Source organism: Rhinolophus sinicus, chromosome 17 (assembly GCF_057876585.1).
Source record: "Rhinolophus sinicus isolate RSI-liver-muscle chromosome 17, RSI-T2T, whole genome shotgun sequence".
Classification (NCBI taxonomy): Eukaryota; Metazoa; Chordata; class Mammalia; order Chiroptera; family Rhinolophidae; genus Rhinolophus; species Rhinolophus sinicus.
In genome coordinates this window covers 5,353,742-5,375,590 of record NC_142517.1, presented here as the reverse complement: position 1 = coordinate 5,375,590, position 21,849 = coordinate 5,353,742, and the positions used below count along the sequence as shown (strand labels likewise).

Genomic DNA, 21,849 nt, shown 5'->3' with positions numbered 1-21,849 from the left:
TAGTGGGTAATCATTTGTGTTCATTCTGCTGATCACATTTCTCCAGAAACCACCACCATTCAAATTAATTACAAATTCTATACTCTTAAATAATTATTGACCTGTTACTCTTAATCAGTGGAAAGTAAGGAACATGTAACTCATTCAACTACCCAACACACTGCTAAATCCACCATTAAGCCTTGGTCTCACTTTCTTTCATGTGTCAGCAGCAGGAAGCCCAGATAAGCAATTCTTCCTGCTTCAAGCATTTTCGTCACAAGCATCCAGGAAACCATGGCCTCCTGGTTCCATCCTATCTTACCGGGTGCTCTTCTTGGTCTCCTGTCATCTCTCTGACCACCGACATGGCAGGGCCTAGGCCCTTCCTTTGGTCCTCTCTGTACTCACTGCCTGGTGATGTCACCCAGGCCCACGACACTAAATGTCCCTGTGCAGACGACACCCATCTTTAGCTGCCAGCCGGGACCTGCCTCACAAGCACCAGGCTATGTCCAGCTTCCCACTCAACACCGGCACCTGAATGTCTAGTTGGCATCTGTTATCCTCAGAGCACACTGGGCTTCTCTCTAACCTGCAGCATCCCCCAGCTCAGCTGAGGCAGCTCCATTCTTCTAGTTGCTCAGACCACAGCCCTGGGGTTCATCCCAACATCCAAGCTGTTCACAAACCTGCTGGTCAGACTGACCAGTGGCCAGTGGGTGTAGTAGAGATACAAGGGGAGAATAGCACTGGGACACTGTTCTTCACAGGCCCCCATTTCTGCACTAGGGGGCAGAGGTGCTGTCTTTTCAAGGCTGTCTGTATAGCAGTCTTGGAAGATCATGTCTCCTACAACTAAGGGCAGATTTGCTTAATGTCCGTAAGATAATGTCTCCTACAGAAAAAAAACAGATTTGCTCGTCCATTATAAAAGATTTAGACTCCCTAAGTGCGAGGTTCCTCAGCTGTGACGCAGACCCACTGCGTGCACAGCACCCACCTAGACGGTTCTGCATCATCCCTATGGGGCTTGGGGGACAAGTGGAACTGACACAAACATGGAGCTCACACTTCTTGCTAGGTTGTAATAGTCCTGTCTCCAACCCACGAGTCTCAGGTCTTATTCCAGGATCCATGAAATTGTGGCAGGTTTACCTGTAAGTTCGCACGTCAGCGAAATCCCAGACCTTCAGTTTTTGACAGTGTGATATTGGGAGCATGTAGACTATTAGATACATAGGAAGCCCACAATGTTTTTAAGGGTATTGTACTTCAGACACTCATCTTTCTATGCATAAGAAAGCTACTCAGCTGCTATTAAAGATCATTTATTTGGGACTAGACAAGGCATGTGATGAAAATGGACATCTTAGGGCTAAGAACTAGATTGGAGAGGCTCTGCCAGAGAACAGAAACTGGGCCCCGCCAAGGAACACTTCTCACTCCAAGTCAGGCCATCTGGCACCGTGCCCAGTGGAATTTCAGACTTGGTAGACCAGTGACCACTCACGTGTCCTAGTCTTCACCTTTTGAATGAAACATTTGTTGCAGACGCCTGTCCATCTCACCACGTGCACCTGGTATGTAGAGGACCACCTATTTTTAATTTTGTAGGTTTCTGTCGAAGATGCATCTAGATGACAAGACCCTGGCCTTCAAACATGATATAACTGGAGGAGACTGTGTGTCTAGGACTGGCGTGCACCTACCTTGCAGGTGGGAGGGCATGCGAATTATGGTCAGAGGGCAGGTAGACGCAGGCATATGGGTTGTATTAATGACCCCAGTTTGTCATGTCCCCCCATCCAAACCTTTCAGTGGTACCTTCACATACTGCCTCTGCACGGGACCACTGGGACTGCAGCAGATCTGCCACAGAGACTTGAAAAGGCACTTGCAAGTGTCTGTTCTCTCCCTTGCTCGTCTGCAATCATTATGAGAAATGCCGCAGCAGGTCTGAGGACATCGCCAGGTTTCCCTGCTGAGGGAACAAGAGCCAAGTCATGCCAGCCAAGGCCATCCTACACCAGCCAGGCCCCAGCCAGCTCACGTCAGACACATGACTGTAGATGCCGGAGCCAAGACCAGCCGTTCATGGTACAGACTAGCAGGGGCCCCCTCCAACCTGCAGACTCATGGAAAATGGATAGTGATTGCTTTCAGCTTTCAAGGTCAAGTGTGAGTACTAGATAGTAAGGGCAGATAGACACCACCGGTAACTGTTTTGTTCTTATCTGTCTGGATACTTTGGCCTTAAAATTCAATTCATCTAGATTTTTATGTCTTTTCATTCTCACAACTGATATGACCTCAGGGCTCTGCAAACACACTTCTAAATGGATGCATGCTTTTTTGCAATGAGGAAAACACTTTAATTTCTATCACCCGGACACGTTCACACATGGGCCATGCACAAAACTTTCAGCACTTGATTATTCGAAGGAAACCAAGCTTACTCAAGGAGTCAGCAATCAGTGTCTCCCACCCCACCCGCAACCACTACCAGGAACAGTAACTGAACTGAATCCTGAAGACATAAATGGGTAAATTGTCTCAATCTGTAATATATAAATGAATCAGTAACTAACAAGGATGAAAAAAGGATAAGAAGCATTTCTAAACTTCGCTATTTTAAAATTTATTTTCACTAATGCACTTTAGTTTGTGGTTTTGTGAAGTAGTGTGTGTGGGCTCCTAAAGTTCATGGTTCAAGTCACATTCAAGTGATAATGCTCTGCCCCAGTACAGCTGGTGAGACCAGCCAGCCGACCTTGGGAAAGATCCCTGGGAAAGTCTGGGTGACGGGGCTACTTGTCAGCTAGCACTGATGTGATGACATGCATGTTTGTGTCATTTTGAGCAAATACGTAACTTTGTTACCTTATCAATTTTTATCCACAAAACAAAAAAACTGTAGAACTCATAAAATAGTCAGAAACTTTCCACATATTAAGAACCACCAACAGATCACCAACTTTCAGGTTTCACAGAATTTTTGCACCAAATTAACTATACTTTGCCATATTAATACAACCTGTTGTCATCTGCAGCTTTTTAAAATTTTGACTATATTACCTCAAAATATTCAAATACAACAATACTCCCATCTAGTGGATAAAAAAAAATGTCAGGTTTATTTCAGTCGTGAACAGCACCACCATGAAATAGGAACTAAAACTACAATGAATTTAAATAAGTTTATTCTGTTTTTAACACGCTCTGAATACCCCCTTGAAAAAAAGTAACCTATAACACAGCGCAGTCGCTCCGCGTAAATGAATGGATGGGTGACATACTTTGCAAAACACTCTCTGGAATCACGTGTAAATGTTACTCTGAATCTCATTTGTTGTCACCAATTTCTTCAGTACCTCTGTGCTCTGGGGAATATTCTGAAAGGAGAGAATAAAGTTGTTAATAAAGTGAGACTTGAGAATGCGGTTGGAAGCAACTTACACCTTCAAAACACAAACAAAGAATGGCACGCAAATGGAACAGGCACTGCCTCTCATCTCCCCTTTGAAACAAACAGCCAAGTGGGTCAGACACCTAAGTGTGTCCGCCCCTCCCCGTCGTCCAAAGCTCGCTGAGGAAAGTCATGGCCTCCACAGGCCATCTGAAACCATCCGCAGCCCGGAGGCAGAGAGCTCGCCCTCGCTTCCCTCCGCAGCCCAACACCACACACATACCCCATCCTCCAAGCGCCCTGCCCTCGCCCACCTGCCTCACACTGCTTCCCTCGACACACGTCCGCTGGGGTTCACCCAGCTTTCACGTGCAGCTGAGCTGCTATTCTCCTGGCGGACCCTCTCCTCAGGGTGACCTCACCCTCCACTCGGCTGGCACGCAATGGTGCTCTTCTGCGTCCGCCTAGCATGACAATAACCTGCGCCACCTCCAGGCTCTGGAGGCCCCACAGCGGGGGGCCACCTAGTACTGGGGGGTCCACGCAAGAGGCACTCGCGAGAATTCCACCGCGCTCATCAAATACCACCTTTACTCTGCTGGAGCTGGCTCATTTCAACGACCACTTCTAGGTCGACAGAAACCATGAACTCAGGATGACTGTATGTGGTCACTGAGAAAACCACTCAACACAGCCACCTCACTCTCCCACAAATCCTATGCTTAAAGCAAGAAATGAAAAGGTTAAAGACATTATTTAAATTTCCCCTTCAGAGAATATTCTGAAAAGCTGAGCGGTGACAAATGCTGTGTGACAGCTGAGTCAGAATCACACCCAGATGTTTCTCGAGTGCCTGTGTGCTGAGCACTGCACCACAATATGAACAAAACAGCCACGGCCTCTGCTCTCAACCAAGTGGAAAGAGCCAGTTAACTACAGAAGGAAACAAAACGTTTTGTGTGTGCTCTGACATGTATTTTTCTGGGAAGGGCCAGATATATACAAATTGAAATCGGGGGATGGGTTTATATCATCGGCACATATCGTCCTGCGCAAAATTAGGTGAATAAATGTTACATAGTATGCTGGATCCATACTACTTACGCCTTCTCAAAAACGACCACCTTCCAAGTTGGTTTAATTAATTCCAAATTAATTAAATGCCTTCTCAAAAATTACAATCTTCCAAATTAACTAGTTATAGAAACTTCTTGAACCGTAAAACCATCTTTCTACACAGCCGTATGGGATTTAAACGCATTGCACTCCTCTACCACACCTGAACAAAACACTCAAGTTACAGAGGTGTATCTAGAAAAGAGAGTCACTATCAAATTCAAACTGCCAGATTAGAAAGCTTTGAGGAAAAAAGGATCTCTAAGTGTTACTTAGGTTTTCAACTGACAGCATATATTTACGTTTGTTATTAAGTTCATTAAAATGACTCTGGCCCCAGTCACTGAGCCGCCGCCGAGGACTCAGCAATCTCCCCGCTGAGCCCCCTCACTTCCCGACGCTGTCCCCCCTGCCCGCCTTCTCCTGCCGCCGCCTTCCGCAGGCCATTTCCACCGAGGAAAAGGAATCCTATCGTATGTCCACCATCCAGAACCTCCACTGTTTCGACCCCTTTGCTGTTGCAAGTGAGGGTGACGATCTGCTTCCTGCTGGCACTGAGGACTATATCCTTATAAGAATTCAACAGAGAAACGGCAGGAAGACCCTTACTACTGTCCAAGGGATCGCTGATGATTACGATAGAAAGAAACTAGTGAAGGCCTTTAAGAAGACATTTGCCTGCAATGGGACTGTAACTGAGCATCCAGAATATGGAGAAGTAATTCAGCTTCAGGTGACCAGCGCAAGAACATATGCCAGGTCCTCACAGAGACAGGACTGGCTAAGGGGGACGAGCTGCAGGTTCATGGGTTTTACGTGCTTCTGGCTCACTGAAGCTTAAGTGAGGATTTCCTTGCAATGAGCAGAATTTCCTTTCTATCCCTTGTCACAAGTTTAAAAACCTCACAGCTTGTGTAATGTAACCATTTGGGGTCTGCTTTTAACTCGGACTAGTGTAACTCCTTCATGCAATAAACTGAAAAGAGCCATGGAAAAAAATAAAAAAACTCAGCTATTAAGTCAGGGAGTTAAAACCTTACCTTAAGCAAACCTTTCAAGCTTCTGGAAGAAAGTACAGGTTTAAAAGCTTCAACTGTAATTAGGTCTAATTTCATCACATCAGTGTAACACAAGTACAGAATGGCGGGGATTTTCCATACTTGACAGTAACTCAGAACTATGAATATACAAGGAAAAAAACCACTTAAGTTTTCTAGTACAGGATTTTAAAATTAAACATCTCTAAATAATAAAGGCTGCTTTTAAAAATAGTTGTTCTTTGTTGCCTCTTTTAATCAAAGCATTTACTGAACTTTTGAACCAATTAGAATGCGTATTTTCTTTCAAAGCCAATTATTTTCCTAAGTATTCTCTTGCATTTGCAAACATGTTTATTTTGCATTTCCTGAACATACTGCTGAGACACATCTTAAAAAGCTACAACATAAAATTTTACTGACTATAAAGTAAAAATGTAAATAATATACAATGCATAATGTAAAATATTTAGCAACTTATTCTAATTAATTTAATATTTAAAGAAAAAAATCCTTTCATTTATTAACCAGTAACAATTAATTTACAACATATTAACTACTAAAAAGTCAGTGACAATCTAATTTTGATATGATGCTAAGGTATAATTAGTAACAGGAACAAAAATAAAGTATGAAAGCAACCACCAAGTTTCAATACATGAAACCTTCCATTTTGACAATTAAAACATACTTTACTAACTTTTCACGTGCCAGCAATTTACATCTAACATAGGCTCGCCAAAGACCAAAGACCCAAAAGAAACAGAGCAACTCTGAAGGGTAACAGTTAAGAACTCTGAGCGGCTCTCATATGGTAACTGTGTCTGAAAAATTTTTAAACTAAAAATAGAATGTACTAGCAACTATAGGTATGAAGGACAAACAGCAATGTACAAATGGTGCCAAAAAAATGTACATACATTTTAAGAAAGGAAAAAACTATTAAAATTGTAACACTCAATATATACCGATGACAAAAGATGAATACAAGTCACGTATACATTTTTTTGGCACCCCTGGTATTAATCATCAGTGGCACACCCTACCTCAAAAAGATCTCTAACATTCAAAGTAACAACTATCAAAGCGGTAAGAACAGAAATTTATGAATTTTAACACCACCTGCTGCAGGAAGATCATGCACAATATTGGGTTGTTCTAGCAGCGAACAGCATGGAGGCTCTTTGAAATTCTGTGTTTTTAGGGCTTTCAGGAAAGGAGGATGAAGGCTGCTGGTAGATTCTGAAGTTTTATAATCGGTAACATGTCGACATGTGAGAACAGTTATTTGCAAATTCTTCCTTGGACAAGAGCCAAAAACCTAACACAAAATGGATTTCAAATTAAAATATATATAATATATCATTTTGTTACGGAACAGAAACATTCCTCTAGTTGCTTATCTAAAACCACTCACTGTCATATCACGCCTGCAGGGGTAGAAGTGTCCACGGAAAATCACACACATGCTTTGCAGTCCCCTCACCCGGGTTTGATCTTTCTACTGGGTGACCTTCTCCAAGTCACTTTCGTCATCTGGGAACTAAAGGCCAGCAGTACCTACCAAGGGAGTTTCGGTTAAGTAAATGGCATTAGGAACAAAGCTGGCCAGAGACAGTCTTCTCCCAGGCAGGGACGTCACCCAGACTGAGTGGCCGACTGCCTGCCACTAGCGCGGGTGGTGGTCACGCCCTCTCCTACCCACCAATGACGCCGGGAAATAAAAGCAGTTCCCCCTTATCCAGTGTTGCTTTCCGCAGTTTCCGTTACCCGTGGTTAACCGTGGTCTGAAAATATTAAATGGAAGAGTCCAGAAATAAGTCATTCCTAAGTTTTAAACTGCGCATCATTCTTAACAGGGCGATGGACTCTCGGGCCACCCGGCCCCGTCCTGCCGGGGACGTGAGTCGCCCTTTGTCCAGCACTGCCCCTTAGTCACTTAGCGACCTACTCGGGTATCAGACCCACCGTCTCGGTGTCACAGCGCTTGTGCTCAGATGACCCTGATTTTACTTAATAATGGCCCCAAACTTTTACTATGGTGTATTGTTATAAGTTTCTATTTTACCACTAGTTACCGTTGCTAATCTCTTCCTGTGTCAAATTTATAAATTAAACTTCATCACAGGTACATATGTATAGAAAAGCAGTATATATAGGGTCCGTACGATCCAATGTCTCAGACATCCACTGGGGGGTCTTGGAGCGTACCCCCAGCAGATAAAGGGGGGACTGCTGTATACTACAACTGCAGGCAAGTCCCAATCACTCTGTTCTCCTGTTTGTATTTGATGGATTTCCAAGGACTCTTTCAGCTTTTAAAAATCTATAGTGCTATCGGGGTGGCCAGTTAGCTCAGTTGGTTAGAGCGTGGTAATAACACCAAGGTTGCCAGTTCAATCCCTGCATGGGCCACTGAGCTGCGCTCTCCTTAAAAGAAAAAATCTATAGTGCTACAAAGAAAGCAGCTACTTTTAAAAGAAAAAATTAGATTTTAGGTCATTGCACCTTGCTTGAAAGCATTTTATGAAGAGAAAAAAATGGTCATTTTAAATAATAACAACAGAAGTGAAGATTTACATTATGTGTCATAAATGATTTCTAAGACTAATTTCATTATATTACAGTTTTGTAAATAAACACAAAAAAGTTAACACTACGTACATTTGTTACCAGGTATATCCCATTTAAGAGATGTAACATTACTCACAACACCTCATTTATCATCCTCCCTATAAGACTTATAGTCTGAATTCACATCTGACAACTCGGTTGGACTGCATGTGATTATCAGGATTATGTGGGAGACATGAACCAAACAGCAGGGGGACCCAAAGAGGATCCGTAGGGAAAAAAATACGGATTAAGAAATGTTGTTTTGGCAATGCGTAATTTTACATTTTTTCAAGTCTGGAAGAGAAAAGTTGCCCCATAGTACAAAAATAACAAAATTTATTTCAGGTAATAGTCAATCTACATAAATTAAAAATACAAATTAATACAGTACCTCTCCCTAAAAAATACACATAGGTACATGAATTACAAAAATCATGTAATTATCAGAAGGTTCTCAGACCTTCTTAAATAATTCCTCACTTAATAAAATGCATTTAATAACTTTTAATAAATATTTCTAAGTATGCCGGTCTGGTTTAAAACAAGTACATCTAGAGCGATGGAAACTTGTCTACAATTTAAAACAAGAGAAACACATTTTTTACTTCTAATTAACTGTATAATACCTATACACAAATATACCTAAGATTTAAACTGAAATGTTGTAAAATGCATATAACAGGTCTACTTCATTTAAAAATAATACGTAACTGACAAAATTATGATTATTCTCTAAAATTCCTAGTTCAGTTAAATTCTTCACTGAAAAATTTGTTTTATTGGGCACATGCTATTTGCATAATTTCCCCCACAAAATGAAGCCTCAATTAAGTCATCCTAATACTAAGAAAAACGGATACGTTCTGGAGTTTGGAGAGTGGCAGCTGACCCCGTTCTCACCTGCTTCCTGTCCCCCACCCCCTGCATTTCCAGCACTGTCATTTTCTCTCTTGACCATGACCCTGTTCGGTTTCATGCAGGTAGTTTGTTTTTCTTTCAAACAAAATAATAAGATGGATGGGAGGAACTCAACTGCTTTATGCTTCTGTGACCTACAATCTTTAGCACAGTGCTGATTATGCTGGTTACGTAAGCTCTTTGATTCTTTTTACTCCGTAACAAATTCCTACAACATTTTGAGGAAAAAACCCAAACACTTTCCCCAGTTCAGTATCTGACTGTGCCGGTTTAAGTGCACAGACACTGACGCCTTAGCAAAAGGCAGCAGCTCCTGTCGCCCAACCACTCCCGGCTGCGGCTCTCTTACCTTTTCCAGCCACTGATACTGCTGGTCTTCGGCAACGTAGCAGCTGCACTGACAAAGCAAAACCTGAAAAACCCAATTCCAAGTTCTTCTAAGGTCACATAAATCTTATATACACTTCAAACTATTACCAAATACATATCATGTGAATTGTAATATAAGACTTAGATAACTTATTTTCTGGAATTTGCTATTGGCTTATTTTTCTTTAAAATTTAAGAATCAAGCTACTCCTGGCAATTATTAGGTTGGTGCAAAAGTAACTGCGGTTTTTGCAATTATTTTTAACCTTTGAAACCGCAATTACATTTGCACCAACCTATCTAATACTATCAGAATAAAGCACATACTGACAGAGCAACCACAAGACTCAGCATATGAGACATTGAAGACACCCCAGTACATAACACCAGAATCCGCTTTCTAAAACAGGGACAATACCAGCTCTGCCACCCTTCTGAGGGTCACACATTTTGAAGACCAAATTCAAAATAAGTGTCAACTGCAAGCGCTAAACACTAGGTGCTATCAGAGTACTCACGGCAGCCTGACAGGGCCGCACCCAAATGGTATCCTACAACGTTGCCGATGCCTGTTATGTGGTATTATTTAAGAAACCAAGTTCCAGGAGGTGAAATTATTTGCACTGCCACAAGGAAATGACATTCCTAATTACGAATGCTCTTGGAACAATGTTATTCATAGAAGTCAATCATGTCTGCTATTAAAATACTGTCAGACAGGTTAACAAGCACACAAAGGAAGCACAAGAGGGGAAAAGGGGGCCCCAGGACAGGGAAGAGGAAAAAGAGTGGATATGTAATTAGGTACACATGCAGGTTCAGGATAATCAAGAGATCTAGCTAACCTGTAAATGGTACACCCAGATGCAGAAATTTCTCCGACTTGACCTTCATTACCCATTCTAAAGTGAAACCTTTCCACTAAGGATCAGATAAAGAATATGGCTTACTTTCTTTATTTCCTAGGAACACTGGGTGTTAATAAAAATCATTACGAAACTTCAATAACTTTGGATCACACATTATAGAAATAAACTGCAAGTATTATAAAATCAGATTCTACAGTTTTCAAGGCTAACATTTGGTCCCTACCTTTTGAAGTAAGTGACATGATACTACAGTATTATGGAATTATTGACCCTCCACTGTTTGAAGCCCTGGCCCTGGCCCTGGTTCAAGTGCTCAGCAGCTGTGGACAGGCACGCTGCTGGACACGGCACCTGCTTCCCCCTCCCCTGCCTGGCGTGCCCAGCGCGCTGGGTCCTCTGAACTCAAGGATGAGGAGGACAGTGCGATCCAAAGAAATCATTCAGCATAAGCCACGGAGTGACTCCAAGTATGAGGACAAATGCGGCTCGGCTGAAAGCCTGATGCCAACAGAACTGTACTCAGAATGCATAAAACACGCATTTGTTCAACAGTAACTGCGTTTCTAGCATGTACCGGGCACTGGCTAAATACAGGGTATACAGCGACAAAGGAGAGCACGCTGCTTTGATGGAGTGAACACGTTTTTTGCACGTGTAGAGTCACCAACTAAAATAATTTTTTGAATGAGAGCAAGATTTAATATCTAATGTCTATGGTTTGTTTCTAACAGTTATGTCAGAATTTCCTAAGTCTTTTACCAACACCCTGGATGTGCCACGTGAATACTTACAGAAACAACAAAGTGGTTACTACCACTACCTACAGGTGGAATTCCTCAGCCCCAAAGTAAATACAGAGGAACGTGGAATTCAAATAGGCATGACACAGATGATGCCTACACAACTACTTCTCAAACATGCAAGTTAACTCCCACATACCGAGGGATTGGATTTCAGATGATAAAACACGCAAAAAGCCTCTGTGGGGGACAGATGTGCAGTGTCCGTTGTTCTACACCATTCATTCCAGAGTTTAGCACAACCAACTTCCTCCCAGACTCCTGAACTCGTAACAAATGACGATAAAAATGCTGTGAGAAACAATTTACATCAGTTAGTGTTTGGTCCTTCAAGCTGCATTTTCTATTCAACAAAAAAGTTACGTTCACTCAAGTCAGTCTAGAATTCTAGAGCTAAAAGAGCCATTGGAGACCATCAACCTTCCACCACCATTTTGCAGAAAAGGAAACTGAGGCCTTAAGCAGTTAAAGGGCACACTCTGAGTACAGATGGTATTAGAGTCAGGAATGGAGAAGACAGGTTTACTAACAAACTTTACCATACTCTCACAGTGACACACTATCTGGAAAAGTTTAGGCTAGTAGAACTTTATATAAGTGAGTCAGTTGTGATAAAAGTGAACTGACATCTCAAAATGCTTAACCATAGAGCTGGGAGGACTATGGGTGGAGCCGGGCCCCTTGTTAACTCTCTAGCCCTGACTTCCTGTTAAACTTTGTAGTAGCTTCCAGGGGAGGGATGCTAATAAATAGAATAGACATCTTGGAACCCGGGTCTTTGTGTTTCTTCTTCACATGGGCAGCCCACTGGAGCCCCGGGTTGGAGGTGTGTGGTCCCACACTGCGGTGGTAGTTTTTGTTTCTTTTTCCTTTTCCCGAATAAATTGTTTTTCTTGTGGATTTTTCCGGAGAGTTACTTTTGCCAGTCGACATTTAGCTCAGTTGGTTAGAGCACGTTGCTACTAACACCAAGGTTCCTGGGGGAGCCCCCAAAATGTCCAACTGGCAAAAATAACTCTCCAGAATAATCCACACGAAAAACGATTTATTCAGAAAAAGGAAAAAGAAACAAAAACCACCACCACAGTGCAGGAACTCACACCCCCAACCCGGGGCTCCAACCAGCTACCAACATGAAGAAGAAAAATAATGACCCCAGTTCCAAGATGGCTATTCTATTAGCATCTCTCCCCTGGAAGCTACCACAGTTTAACAGGAAGTCAAGGCTAGAGAGTTAACAAAGGGCCCGGCTCCACCCATAGTCCTCCCAGCTCTATGGTTAAGCATTGTGAGATGTCAGTTCACTTTAATCAGTAGTTACTGACCATGTAGTTGTTCTGTGAGCACTGAGGCTACCATACAAGGCAAGGGATTTGAAGTGGAGATCCTGGATGCTCGCCTCAGAACCGGTGAACCCCCAAAATCATACAGGTGTGGGAACTTGTACATGTACATTGTTCTAATTGAACTGCACTGTTCTAACGCTAACCTCTCAAATGGAGTCATGCATGTAACAACCTTAGAACTTAAGTACTCAAAATGTTAGTGATTACTATTATTTTTAGACTTTGTTAATCTAAAAACATTTACGAACCCCTTGCTACAAGGAGACCGTGTATACATGCCACCTGTGCCCCTCCAAGTCTGGCCAAAATAGGCCCAGGAGCCTAGGTAATCCCAGATACCTCAACACACTAGATCCAGTTCCTTAGGTCTGTAAGTTCCTGAAGCCAAGAACAGTTCCTTTAAGTCTTGTTTTTTAAGTTTATCAAAAAGACAGTGCCACATGAGCAAGAATAGCTCTTACTCAGAAACAAAGTTACTCTGCTATGACTTTTTCTAAAAGAAACAACAGATACTTGAAATCTTTTATGCTGAAAAAAAATAAGTAACTTGAGATTTTGTTCTTTCAACAAAATGTGCAGTCCAATGCATTTCCACTTACCTACTGCATTATTTCCTATAGCAATTATAAACTTGGAGCAAGGATATTTTTCTAGCAGAGAAACTTCCAAAGATGTTTTCGTTTGTCTTCGAAGGAGCCGCACCTCCCTAACACGGGAAACAAGACAAAACTAAGGCAACTTAAATATAATCAGTACCATATTATGATAAAAAGGATACTCTACATATGACTTTGTATTAAGTAAAATACAAATTTTAATTTTATAAAGAACCTAATTATAATCCTCAGGAACAGTGGATTCAGGTGACGACTAACCAATAAACTAAAAAAAATACAAAAAAAAACATTCAATAAAAAATTCCCAGAGAACTCTGCAACAGAGATCAGGCTGTCTACCTGAACCACTGACCAACCAATCTTACCATGTTTCCCCGAAAATAAGACCTAGCCGGACAATCAGCTCCGATGTGTCCTTTGGAGCAAAAATATAAGACCCAGTCTTATTTTACCATAATATAATATAATATAAAGCCGGGTGTTATATTAATTTTTGCTTCAAAAGATGCATTAGAGCTGATTGGCTAGGCCTTATTTTTGGGGAAACGGTAGCATCCCTAAGAGGGGGACAAGTGGGCATAGTGTGCAATAAGAAACAGCAAGCACCACCTTCCAAGCATTCTTGCCAGCAAAATATTGAACCTGGATTTGACCTAGCCTCTAGAACGAATTTCCATTTACAGGATATGGAGGTGATGAACACAAGTGTTAAATGACACCAAGAGTAAGCAATCAGACAGATCCAGAGCGTGGGACATTCTACAGGACAATCAGTTTCCCAGCAGGGGTGAAAAGGGGGAGGGGCTGCTCTAAATGAAAGGAAACTCAAGAGACAGAACATCTAAGTGGTATGTGTGGGCAGTGTTAGGATTCTGATTTACACAAACCCACTGTAAAGTGTCATGTCTGAGACAACTGGATACACATGACCATGGACTATTAAACAGTATCAAAATCACTAATTTTGTTAGGGTGATAATAGCATAAGAAAATGCCTATAGCTTTTGAGATGCATTCTGGAAAATGTAGAGGTGAAAGGCCATAGTGACTGGAATTCACTTAGGGCTGATGGAAGATAAATGTGGCAAAATCTTCATTTTACTATTTTCTCCGATTTTTGTGTTTGGAAATAACACTTTAAAAGAAAACCAACATTATCCATCTGCCACTGACATACAATGCTGCTGACTGAAGAGTGGGGGAAAGAATAAAAAGGTTTTAAGAGTGCTGTCTCGCACCCATGAACCAAATACATGAAAAACTTGGGACACGAAGATACAGCACTGCAGTCTGGCAGAAGTTTCAAGTGGGCAGGAAACGGCCTAAATCAATGCTAAAGGAAGCCGTGGAGGCAGCTCCGTTAAAGAACACGTGAATTCCGGCAGCCCACGGAAACTGCAGCGGGCCCCCACGAGCCCGCCTCCACTCCTGGAGTTTGCATTTGCAGACTCACCGAGGGCTTCCCGAGGCCCGGGGCAGAGCGGGGCCGGGGACGCACGGCCACCACCAGGGTCCTGTGCAACCACCCCCGGCCCCGGCGCCCGTCGGGGCCCGGATGAGGAACCGCGGCCGCAGGCCCGAGCGCACCGCCGGCTCCCCGCAACAACGACCTCACCTCTTCCGCGCCAGCTGCCGCCGAACCTCCCTGTCCTCGGGAGTCTCCTTCCTCCCCTCGTCGTCTTCGTCCTCGTCCTCCGTCCCAGCTCGGCACGGGGCCTTCACTACCTCCCCGAAGAACGTAGCCGCCATAGCAGCCCTCACACACCCCGGCCTAACTGTGGCGCCACAGGAAGGCGCAGGCGCCCCCGCGCACGCGCCCGAGCAACGCCACGCACTCGGTGCCCGTCACGCCCCGCCCCTGGGCCGGGTTCCGAGGACCGCCGCTCACTGCCACGCCCCCTCACCGCCCCCGCGCGCACGCTCTGGAGCATCGCCACACCCCCGCGCCTTCTGAGCACCGTCCCTAAGCACTGCCACGCCCCCTACACCGCCCCCGCGCGCACGCTCTGGAGCATCGCCACACCCCCGCGCCTTCTGAGCACCGTCCCTAAGCACTGCCACGCCCCCTGCCACCACCGCGCACACGCCCTGGAGCATCGCCACACCCCCGCGCCTTCTGAGCACCGTCCCTAAGCACTGCCACGCCCCCTGCCACCACCGCGCACACGCTCTGGGCCCCTGGAGCCGCGTAAACCTAGCGTTTTCTCCCGCAGTGAGAGTCATCCCGGAGATCGGATGACTGCAGGCTGGAGGCGAGAGGTGAGCCGGAGGGCGGGGCCCGCGGACGCTGACACAGGTCAGGGCCTCCTGTCCTGACAGGTGACCGACCCGGGAGAGGAGGGGCTCGGCCGCCCCCCACCGCCCCACCGCCCCAGTCGGTAGCGCTCCGAAAAGAGGCCGGCCCCGCTGCTTTTACCCTCTTTTAACCTGTTGTCGTTTTGCTTCCACGTTAGGAGCGGTAGGGTGAGCTTTGGTGTATTAACCACGGATTCCAAACTGCGACCTCTCCCAGGTAGGTGTCTGCCCGGGCCCGGCACGTCTTGGGGCAGTGGACAGAGGAAGGATGGAAGGGCAGGAAGAAACACAGTGCTTCGCGGTGTTATAAAAAGGAGACCTTTACTCTGGTAGTAGGAATTCACATTTCAAAAGCTGATGATCGTCAAGCTGATCTAAAAGACTTCATGAGAATGCAAAAATAGTTGCTTTTTTAAAAATTGGCCATTTCTAATACAAAATGTTTTCGCTTTAAATAGCCTTTCATTAATGAGCAAAGTGTTTAATTGGTTCGCTTCCTTAAATTTTGCGGGAAGACAAAGTTCACCGAACACTATTCCAAGCAGGAGAAAAAGGACAACTGACCATCGTTTACATGAAAATATCGTCTTGATTGCAATGAAAAAAAAAAAATCCATTTACCTAGATTTAGTTGTGCTGAAACTAGATGACATTGCTTTACATTTGGGAACCCTGTCAATAAATAGTCACCAAGTTAAATACTAAGGGGTCGGGGAAGACTCTTGAGATAATTAAAAAAAAAATCTCAGCAAGTTGGTAGAAATATCTTGTTTTAAGATGTAGAAGAAATAATAAGCAACGAAAGCATTTACATAAAACCAATTATTTAGCAATTTTACACATTACTCCAAACTATAAGACTGGACTTCGAAGCAAAACATTTAAGTATAAACAATAAGACCAAATTGCTATCGCATAAGAGCTTAGGAAACTTTAGGTATGGTTAGCGAGTTAGAATATACAAAAGTACCAATGTGATGTTTTAAAATTGCATTAAGACTCCTGGATTAATTGGTTTTATAGAATGACTGAATTGCAAAATAAAAAGATTGTTTGGCTATCACTTTGTCTTACTCCTTTTGCTGAATAAAATGACATTTTTACCAGAAAAATTCTCAATTTGATTTCACAATTATATTATGAAGAAATCATTTCTGAAAAGCATTAAAATTATAAATAGGGTAATGATAATACATTTGGCTATGATTAAAAAACTGCATACTTTTCGGAGAACATTATACAAGAATGTTAAGTTTCAAACAAAAGCTTATTTCATGCAGTTACAATAAATTTACGTACGCCAAGCATTTTAAAAAAGGCAAATGTATGTTCAAATTAAATACTAACCCCGAAAAGGAATTCCATTATGAAGGCTGATGATACAATCTCAAATACTGACAGAAATTAACCCCACCACAGTAAATTATAAATTCAAAATTGAAATCCCTTTCATTACACTGAAATTGTCAAGAAATTTTGCATAAAGTAGTCTTGAGGCTTAAATATTTTCATTTTATGGTATTTGCGGAGGATTTCACATACCCAATGAGAAATTTCTACAAAATTAAGTGTAAATATGGGACTGAAAATAGGTTTAAACATTTCAGTAGAGATCAAAAATCAAACTCCATGCACCTGCAAATATCATTTTATTAGGAATTCTTCCCTTTCTCGCCTGCAGTGGTAAAAGACACTGGTATCAGTATTTCAGATGAAAGTATACTATAAACAGAGAAAAGGACAGACTCTGTAGGTAAATAACCTACTCTGGCTTATGTTATGAAAAAGAAAACAACAAAAAGCCTTTTTTTAAGTAGACATGCAACCACAAACAAATTTCTCAAGTAATCTAGACACTTGGTCTACCTATATAACCAAAAAATGTGCATTACATTAGGCTTTTAATGAAAAAGGAATAGAAGCCTTTAGGTTTCCATGTTTTACTTTTTCAGATTTACACATGCAAATCATATATTAATATTCACAGATATTTTTAAATGGGAAAGCAACTTGCTTCTAACAATTCATTTTTCCAATAGCATGTTCTTTGTTAAAAAGATTTGACAGTGTGTTCAATCTGGTGATTTTGATTTCAACAAATACCTAACAACAAATTAATACCTCATGGCAAAGATTTCTTTGTAGTATCAAGACCAAATTTTCTAATCCCAGTGAAGGCCACAGTGAAATAGCCCAGACATGCTACCGTTCAAGTTTGCTGTGATGAGATTGTAATAGATTTGCTCAAAGTGTTCGTAGAGTTCTTTTATTAAAGTGCGGTAGAGAAACGTAAGAGGATGTCAGTGTGTCATCTAAAAATACGACTATTTTGATCTTAATCTGTTTTTATTTTCTGATTAAGACCTGCCTCATAATGAGGCACATTTTGGCATCTCTGTAAATGCTACCTGAAAGTAAAAATGAGGAAAAGGTGTGATAGTTACATTCATAGCTTTCATAGAAAAATATATATTCCCTGAATTAGTCATATCAAGTGGTCATCATTCAGTATGAATTCCAATGTTATGAACAAAATAAGACATTTATGGATTTTCTCTAATAGCCTATTTCCAACACTACTTCAGAACTAGACTATCAACACCCCCATCATTAAATCCCTGCATCCTTCTAGTTTAAGTTGTTTTGACTTTGGGGTTGTGAGCTGTAGGGACTGGATCTTATTAAAATATTTCCTTCATTCAAAAGTCAAATAGGCTCAGTAGCACTTCCTCTTGAAATGCACCTCATTTTTATTTCAGTAATGACACCATAGTCACAGTGATCTGAATTTTTATACGCTAACGCAGGACCCTTAAAATAAGCAGGTTGAGATTTTGAATTTTTTTCAAAATCTTTTAAGCTTTGCTACAGACCCTGTCTACGTCCCATTATAGTCAGCCCTCCATATCCAAGGGTCCCACATATGGTGATTCAGCCAACCACAAGTCAAAAATATCCTAGTGGGGAAAGAAAAGTCACATTGTGGCTGACATATACAACCTGTGTAGTTAGGCCAACCACGGTTGCTCTGTACTGAACATGTAGACTTTTTCTTTTCATTCTTCCCTAAACAGTACAGCATAATAACTATTTACACAGCATTTACATTGCATTAGGTATTATAAGTAATCTAAAGTATTCGGGAGGATGTGCGTAGGTTATATGCAAATACGACGCCATTTTACAGAAGAGACTTGAGCATCTGCATTTTGGAGGGAGTCCTGGAACCAACGCCACCCCACCCTTCTGGGGATACCAAAGTACTACTGTATTTTCTCCCTCAAAGGAATCAATAAATTTCTTCAAGGTCCTTCCTTTCTGAAATAATTCCCTTCTGGAATAATCTTATGAGGCTGTCTTTTCTTTCCACCTCTCCAACTACAGGCTTCACAATCTATTTCCTCCTCAGAATTCTCTGTGGTGTGTGTCTGTACCAAGGCTCACTGGGAGGAAGCCTTCCTCCCACTCTGACTCACTGGATTATGGCTGTCAGAAAATTCCTCAAAAGGTGCCAAGAGGGAGTAACGTTAGAGGTAGGGGCAGAATGCGACTGCCAGTTTACTTGTGGCCCCTGCTTGTTTTCAGTCCCACTTCTACATGTTCAGTCACTACGGTGCTTTTTCTTCCCAGGGTCTGAACTGACTGAAAAACAAGCATTTCGCTATTAATATCTTCTAGCTCTTTTTCACTTTCAGAATGTATGCTTGTATCATCCTCTTTATAAACATTCAGCAATTTTCTCTTAGCCGCGGCAGAAGCATTTCGGTGGGGCAGTTTTCTGCTACTCTTCCTAATCCAGACATTTTCTGGTCCTGAAATCGTTTGCTTTAGATTACTCATTATCTTTATTTTATTTGCAGCAACAGTAGCACATCTGCGGGGAACTCGCTCAGGCACCACTTTTGCTTTCAGAGTCTCACTAGGCACTTGCACTGCATCCTTCTGATTATGCATACATGTCCCCACTTTTGTATTGGGTTCTCTGTCTCTAGGAACAGATTCTGAAAAATGAAAGTTCGTGTAAATGCAAACATCTTCTAACACAAGATTGTACTTACATTCCTCAATACATTCCTACGCAATACATTATACTCACATTGCTAAATAAAAAATGTAAGTGATCACCGACAGTACACGTTTTTGACATTAATGTAACTCCATTTCCTTGTCTACCGGAAGGCTTGGGTAGCAGCCGTCCCTCCCACCTGGCATGTTTTATAATCCGTAAGGGTAACTGTCACTTAAAACAGACTTGTAAGAACGGGGTTAAGGACTGTCAGTATCACAATGCTGCTCGTCTAAAAGCACTCAAATCTGAAAATTTTAAAATAGCTCCATATATGGGTTTTAAGCTTTTGGTACCATTTCTAATACTCTGTGTTGAACTACTTTAATCAAAAGTTCTGAAATAATTTTTCTAGCACCTAAACAAGGAGGAAATGCCATTCTAACTATGATGACACAGCATCAGCTCTGCCTCAAGATCCTTGTTGAGGTTTTAATTCTAACACCAGTATTTCAGTCAAAAAAACATTCAATTGGAAACTAGTAGATAAAAAAGGAATTGTATATTGGTTTTATAGAACTGAAATAGTTTTAATCCTAGATTCATTTTTCTTTTTCAAATATTTGACCATTTTATGTAACTGGAATTGTTAAATCCGAGTTTCAATATTATTCAAACATTTTCTGAGCTAGGTTATGTGCTGGGCAGAGAGGATAAGGATAAAGATTCAAAAAGAAACTAATTCTACACATGTAAGTACAGTTGCTGTAAGGAACTAAGTGCAGGGTGCTGTGAGAACGTATTCTAGAAACCAAACCTAGTGTAAGGGGCAAGGGAGGCTTCCTTTGAGGAAAGTGTCATTGCAGCCGGGAGCTAGGAAATGTGGAGATCCACCAGACAAAAGGGCGGACAAAAAACCCTGGGGAAAGGCAGGCCCTCTTTGCAGACCAGCGATCGTCCCAGGGCAGCTCAAGGTCAATCACTGGACTCGTCCCGAGACGCCTTAATTTAGGTGGACCCCAAGCCAGGTTTGCAAATTTCAAACATAACATGCATTCGTACTCTTCTAGGACAGAAGTGTTTCTTGATAATACGCAACTGAAGTCCACTAGGCCCTGAATGTTAGGCCTTATCTGTTGGCCATGTAGACTTGAAGTCATTTAACAATCAAACCATTGCAAACGGTCTTAAAAGGACACAAATCTTGCTAGCGGTAACTCTGTAGGACCCTTCCCAAGGTTCCAGACACTCAGCAGTCCATTAAGACAGGTGTACATCAAGAAAACAGCACACCGGACATCTGGAGAACTGACTCCCTCTATAGCCTTTTCACTACGGACTAGAAAATAGTTTTCTGGGCTTTTTGTCAGCTATCAAGTAATGCTCGCTATTATTCGGTAGCAGTGAAAGCATAATACCAACTACCAACCTGTTTTCCCTTTTGTGAATGGAGACGTTTGCCCTCCCATCACCAAGGGCAAACGAGTACAGGTGAAAATGGCTTCTTTGAATTGACATGTTAACAGCAGAGTGAGAATTATGAGAAAGCTGCCCTCAAATGGAAACGCTTTTCTATTTTACCTTAGGTCTATGAAATTCATTTCAAAGATATGCCTGTGCTCTCCCCTAAGATTTCTCCCCTGAGTCAGGAACTACTTTACTCAACGGAACCCCCCACAAATGCATCAGTCCCTTTTACCAGTTATGTGATTCACATGCCTTTCCTGTGAAACTCTATTTCTAAACATGTTCCGTTCCACGTCAGTCACCAGGCATTGCAAAAACGGCGCTTTAGCAGGCTATCCCAGCAGCGCCCAGGCAGCATACCCGCCCTCCTTACACGCACATGAAGTTGGGGAAGTGGCTTAAGTGCAGTGTTTTCACCACTTCAAAGAATTTTTTCTTGGGAATTCCAAAATTATGAACATTAGTCTCTGCAAACCAAACCTAGATCCAAGTCCATCTTTAGCACACTAAATCAGTGTTAGGCAAAAGAGAGAATATATATATTAATATGCTACAACAGGTAAGTGAAAAATAGCTTTTAAGAAAACATAACAAAATTAAGGTGAAATTTGTACTTATGGTAGGTTAAGGATATACTAGTATCACCCAATTAGCTGCATCCATTTGCATGTTGAAAAAGCATTAAAAACAGACAACATATCCAGTTGGACGCCAGTTCACCATCCAGATAAAATCCTATTACAACTAAGTCTTGTGGGACAAAATGATTTAAGTTGCAGCAATTAATTCCTTTGCGATGTAGTGATGGAAGTACCCAACACTGACAATTTAGGAACCTAGTAAATAAATACTAACACATTTTAGTAAATGGTTATTTGTAATCCAAAATAACGGGAAACAATTAAGATTCTACAGAAGAAACTCTAAGTAGGCATTTAAAAATACTTGAAGTTGAATTTTAAATAACTATGTCCAGAAGGGGGAGAATATGGGAATGCATTACAC

At 42.0% G+C, this 21,849-nt stretch overlaps 2 protein-coding genes and 1 pseudogene across 5 annotated transcripts in view; 1 reads left to right on the top strand and 2 right to left on the bottom strand.

The window, feature by feature from the left end:
- Positions 1 to 3,165: 3,165 nt before the first annotated feature.
- PSMG1 (proteasome assembly chaperone 1) lies at positions 3,166 to 15,071 on the bottom strand. The gene is made up of 7 exons (XM_019716703.3): positions 14,692 to 15,071; positions 13,059 to 13,165; positions 11,253 to 11,404; positions 9,425 to 9,487; positions 6,664 to 6,862; positions 5,545 to 5,681; positions 3,166 to 3,374 (listed from the first exon to the last, which is right to left on the bottom strand). The coding sequence occupies exons 1-7, from the start codon at positions 14,823 to 14,825 to the stop codon at positions 3,300 to 3,302; spliced, it is 867 nt and encodes a 288-aa protein (XP_019572262.2). The 5' UTR covers positions 14,826 to 15,071; the 3' UTR covers positions 3,166 to 3,299.
- On the top strand, positions 4,980 to 5,338 carry LOC141568641 (eukaryotic translation initiation factor 1 pseudogene; annotated as a pseudogene).
- A 3,719-nt stretch (positions 15,072 to 18,790) lies between the features above and the next one.
- The window catches only part of BRWD1 (bromodomain and WD repeat domain containing 1), a 102,153-nt gene continuing 99,094 nt past the window's right edge, over positions 18,791 to 21,849 (bottom strand). For all 4 annotated transcript variants that reach the window (XM_074325217.2, XM_074325220.2, XM_074325227.2 and 1 more), the window contains exon 42: positions 18,791 to 19,372. In XM_074325217.2, coding sequence (XP_074181318.2) covers positions 18,930 to 19,372 — 443 coding nt within the window. In that variant the 3' untranslated portion in view covers positions 18,791 to 18,929. The remainder of the gene's footprint in view (positions 19,373 to 21,849) is intronic.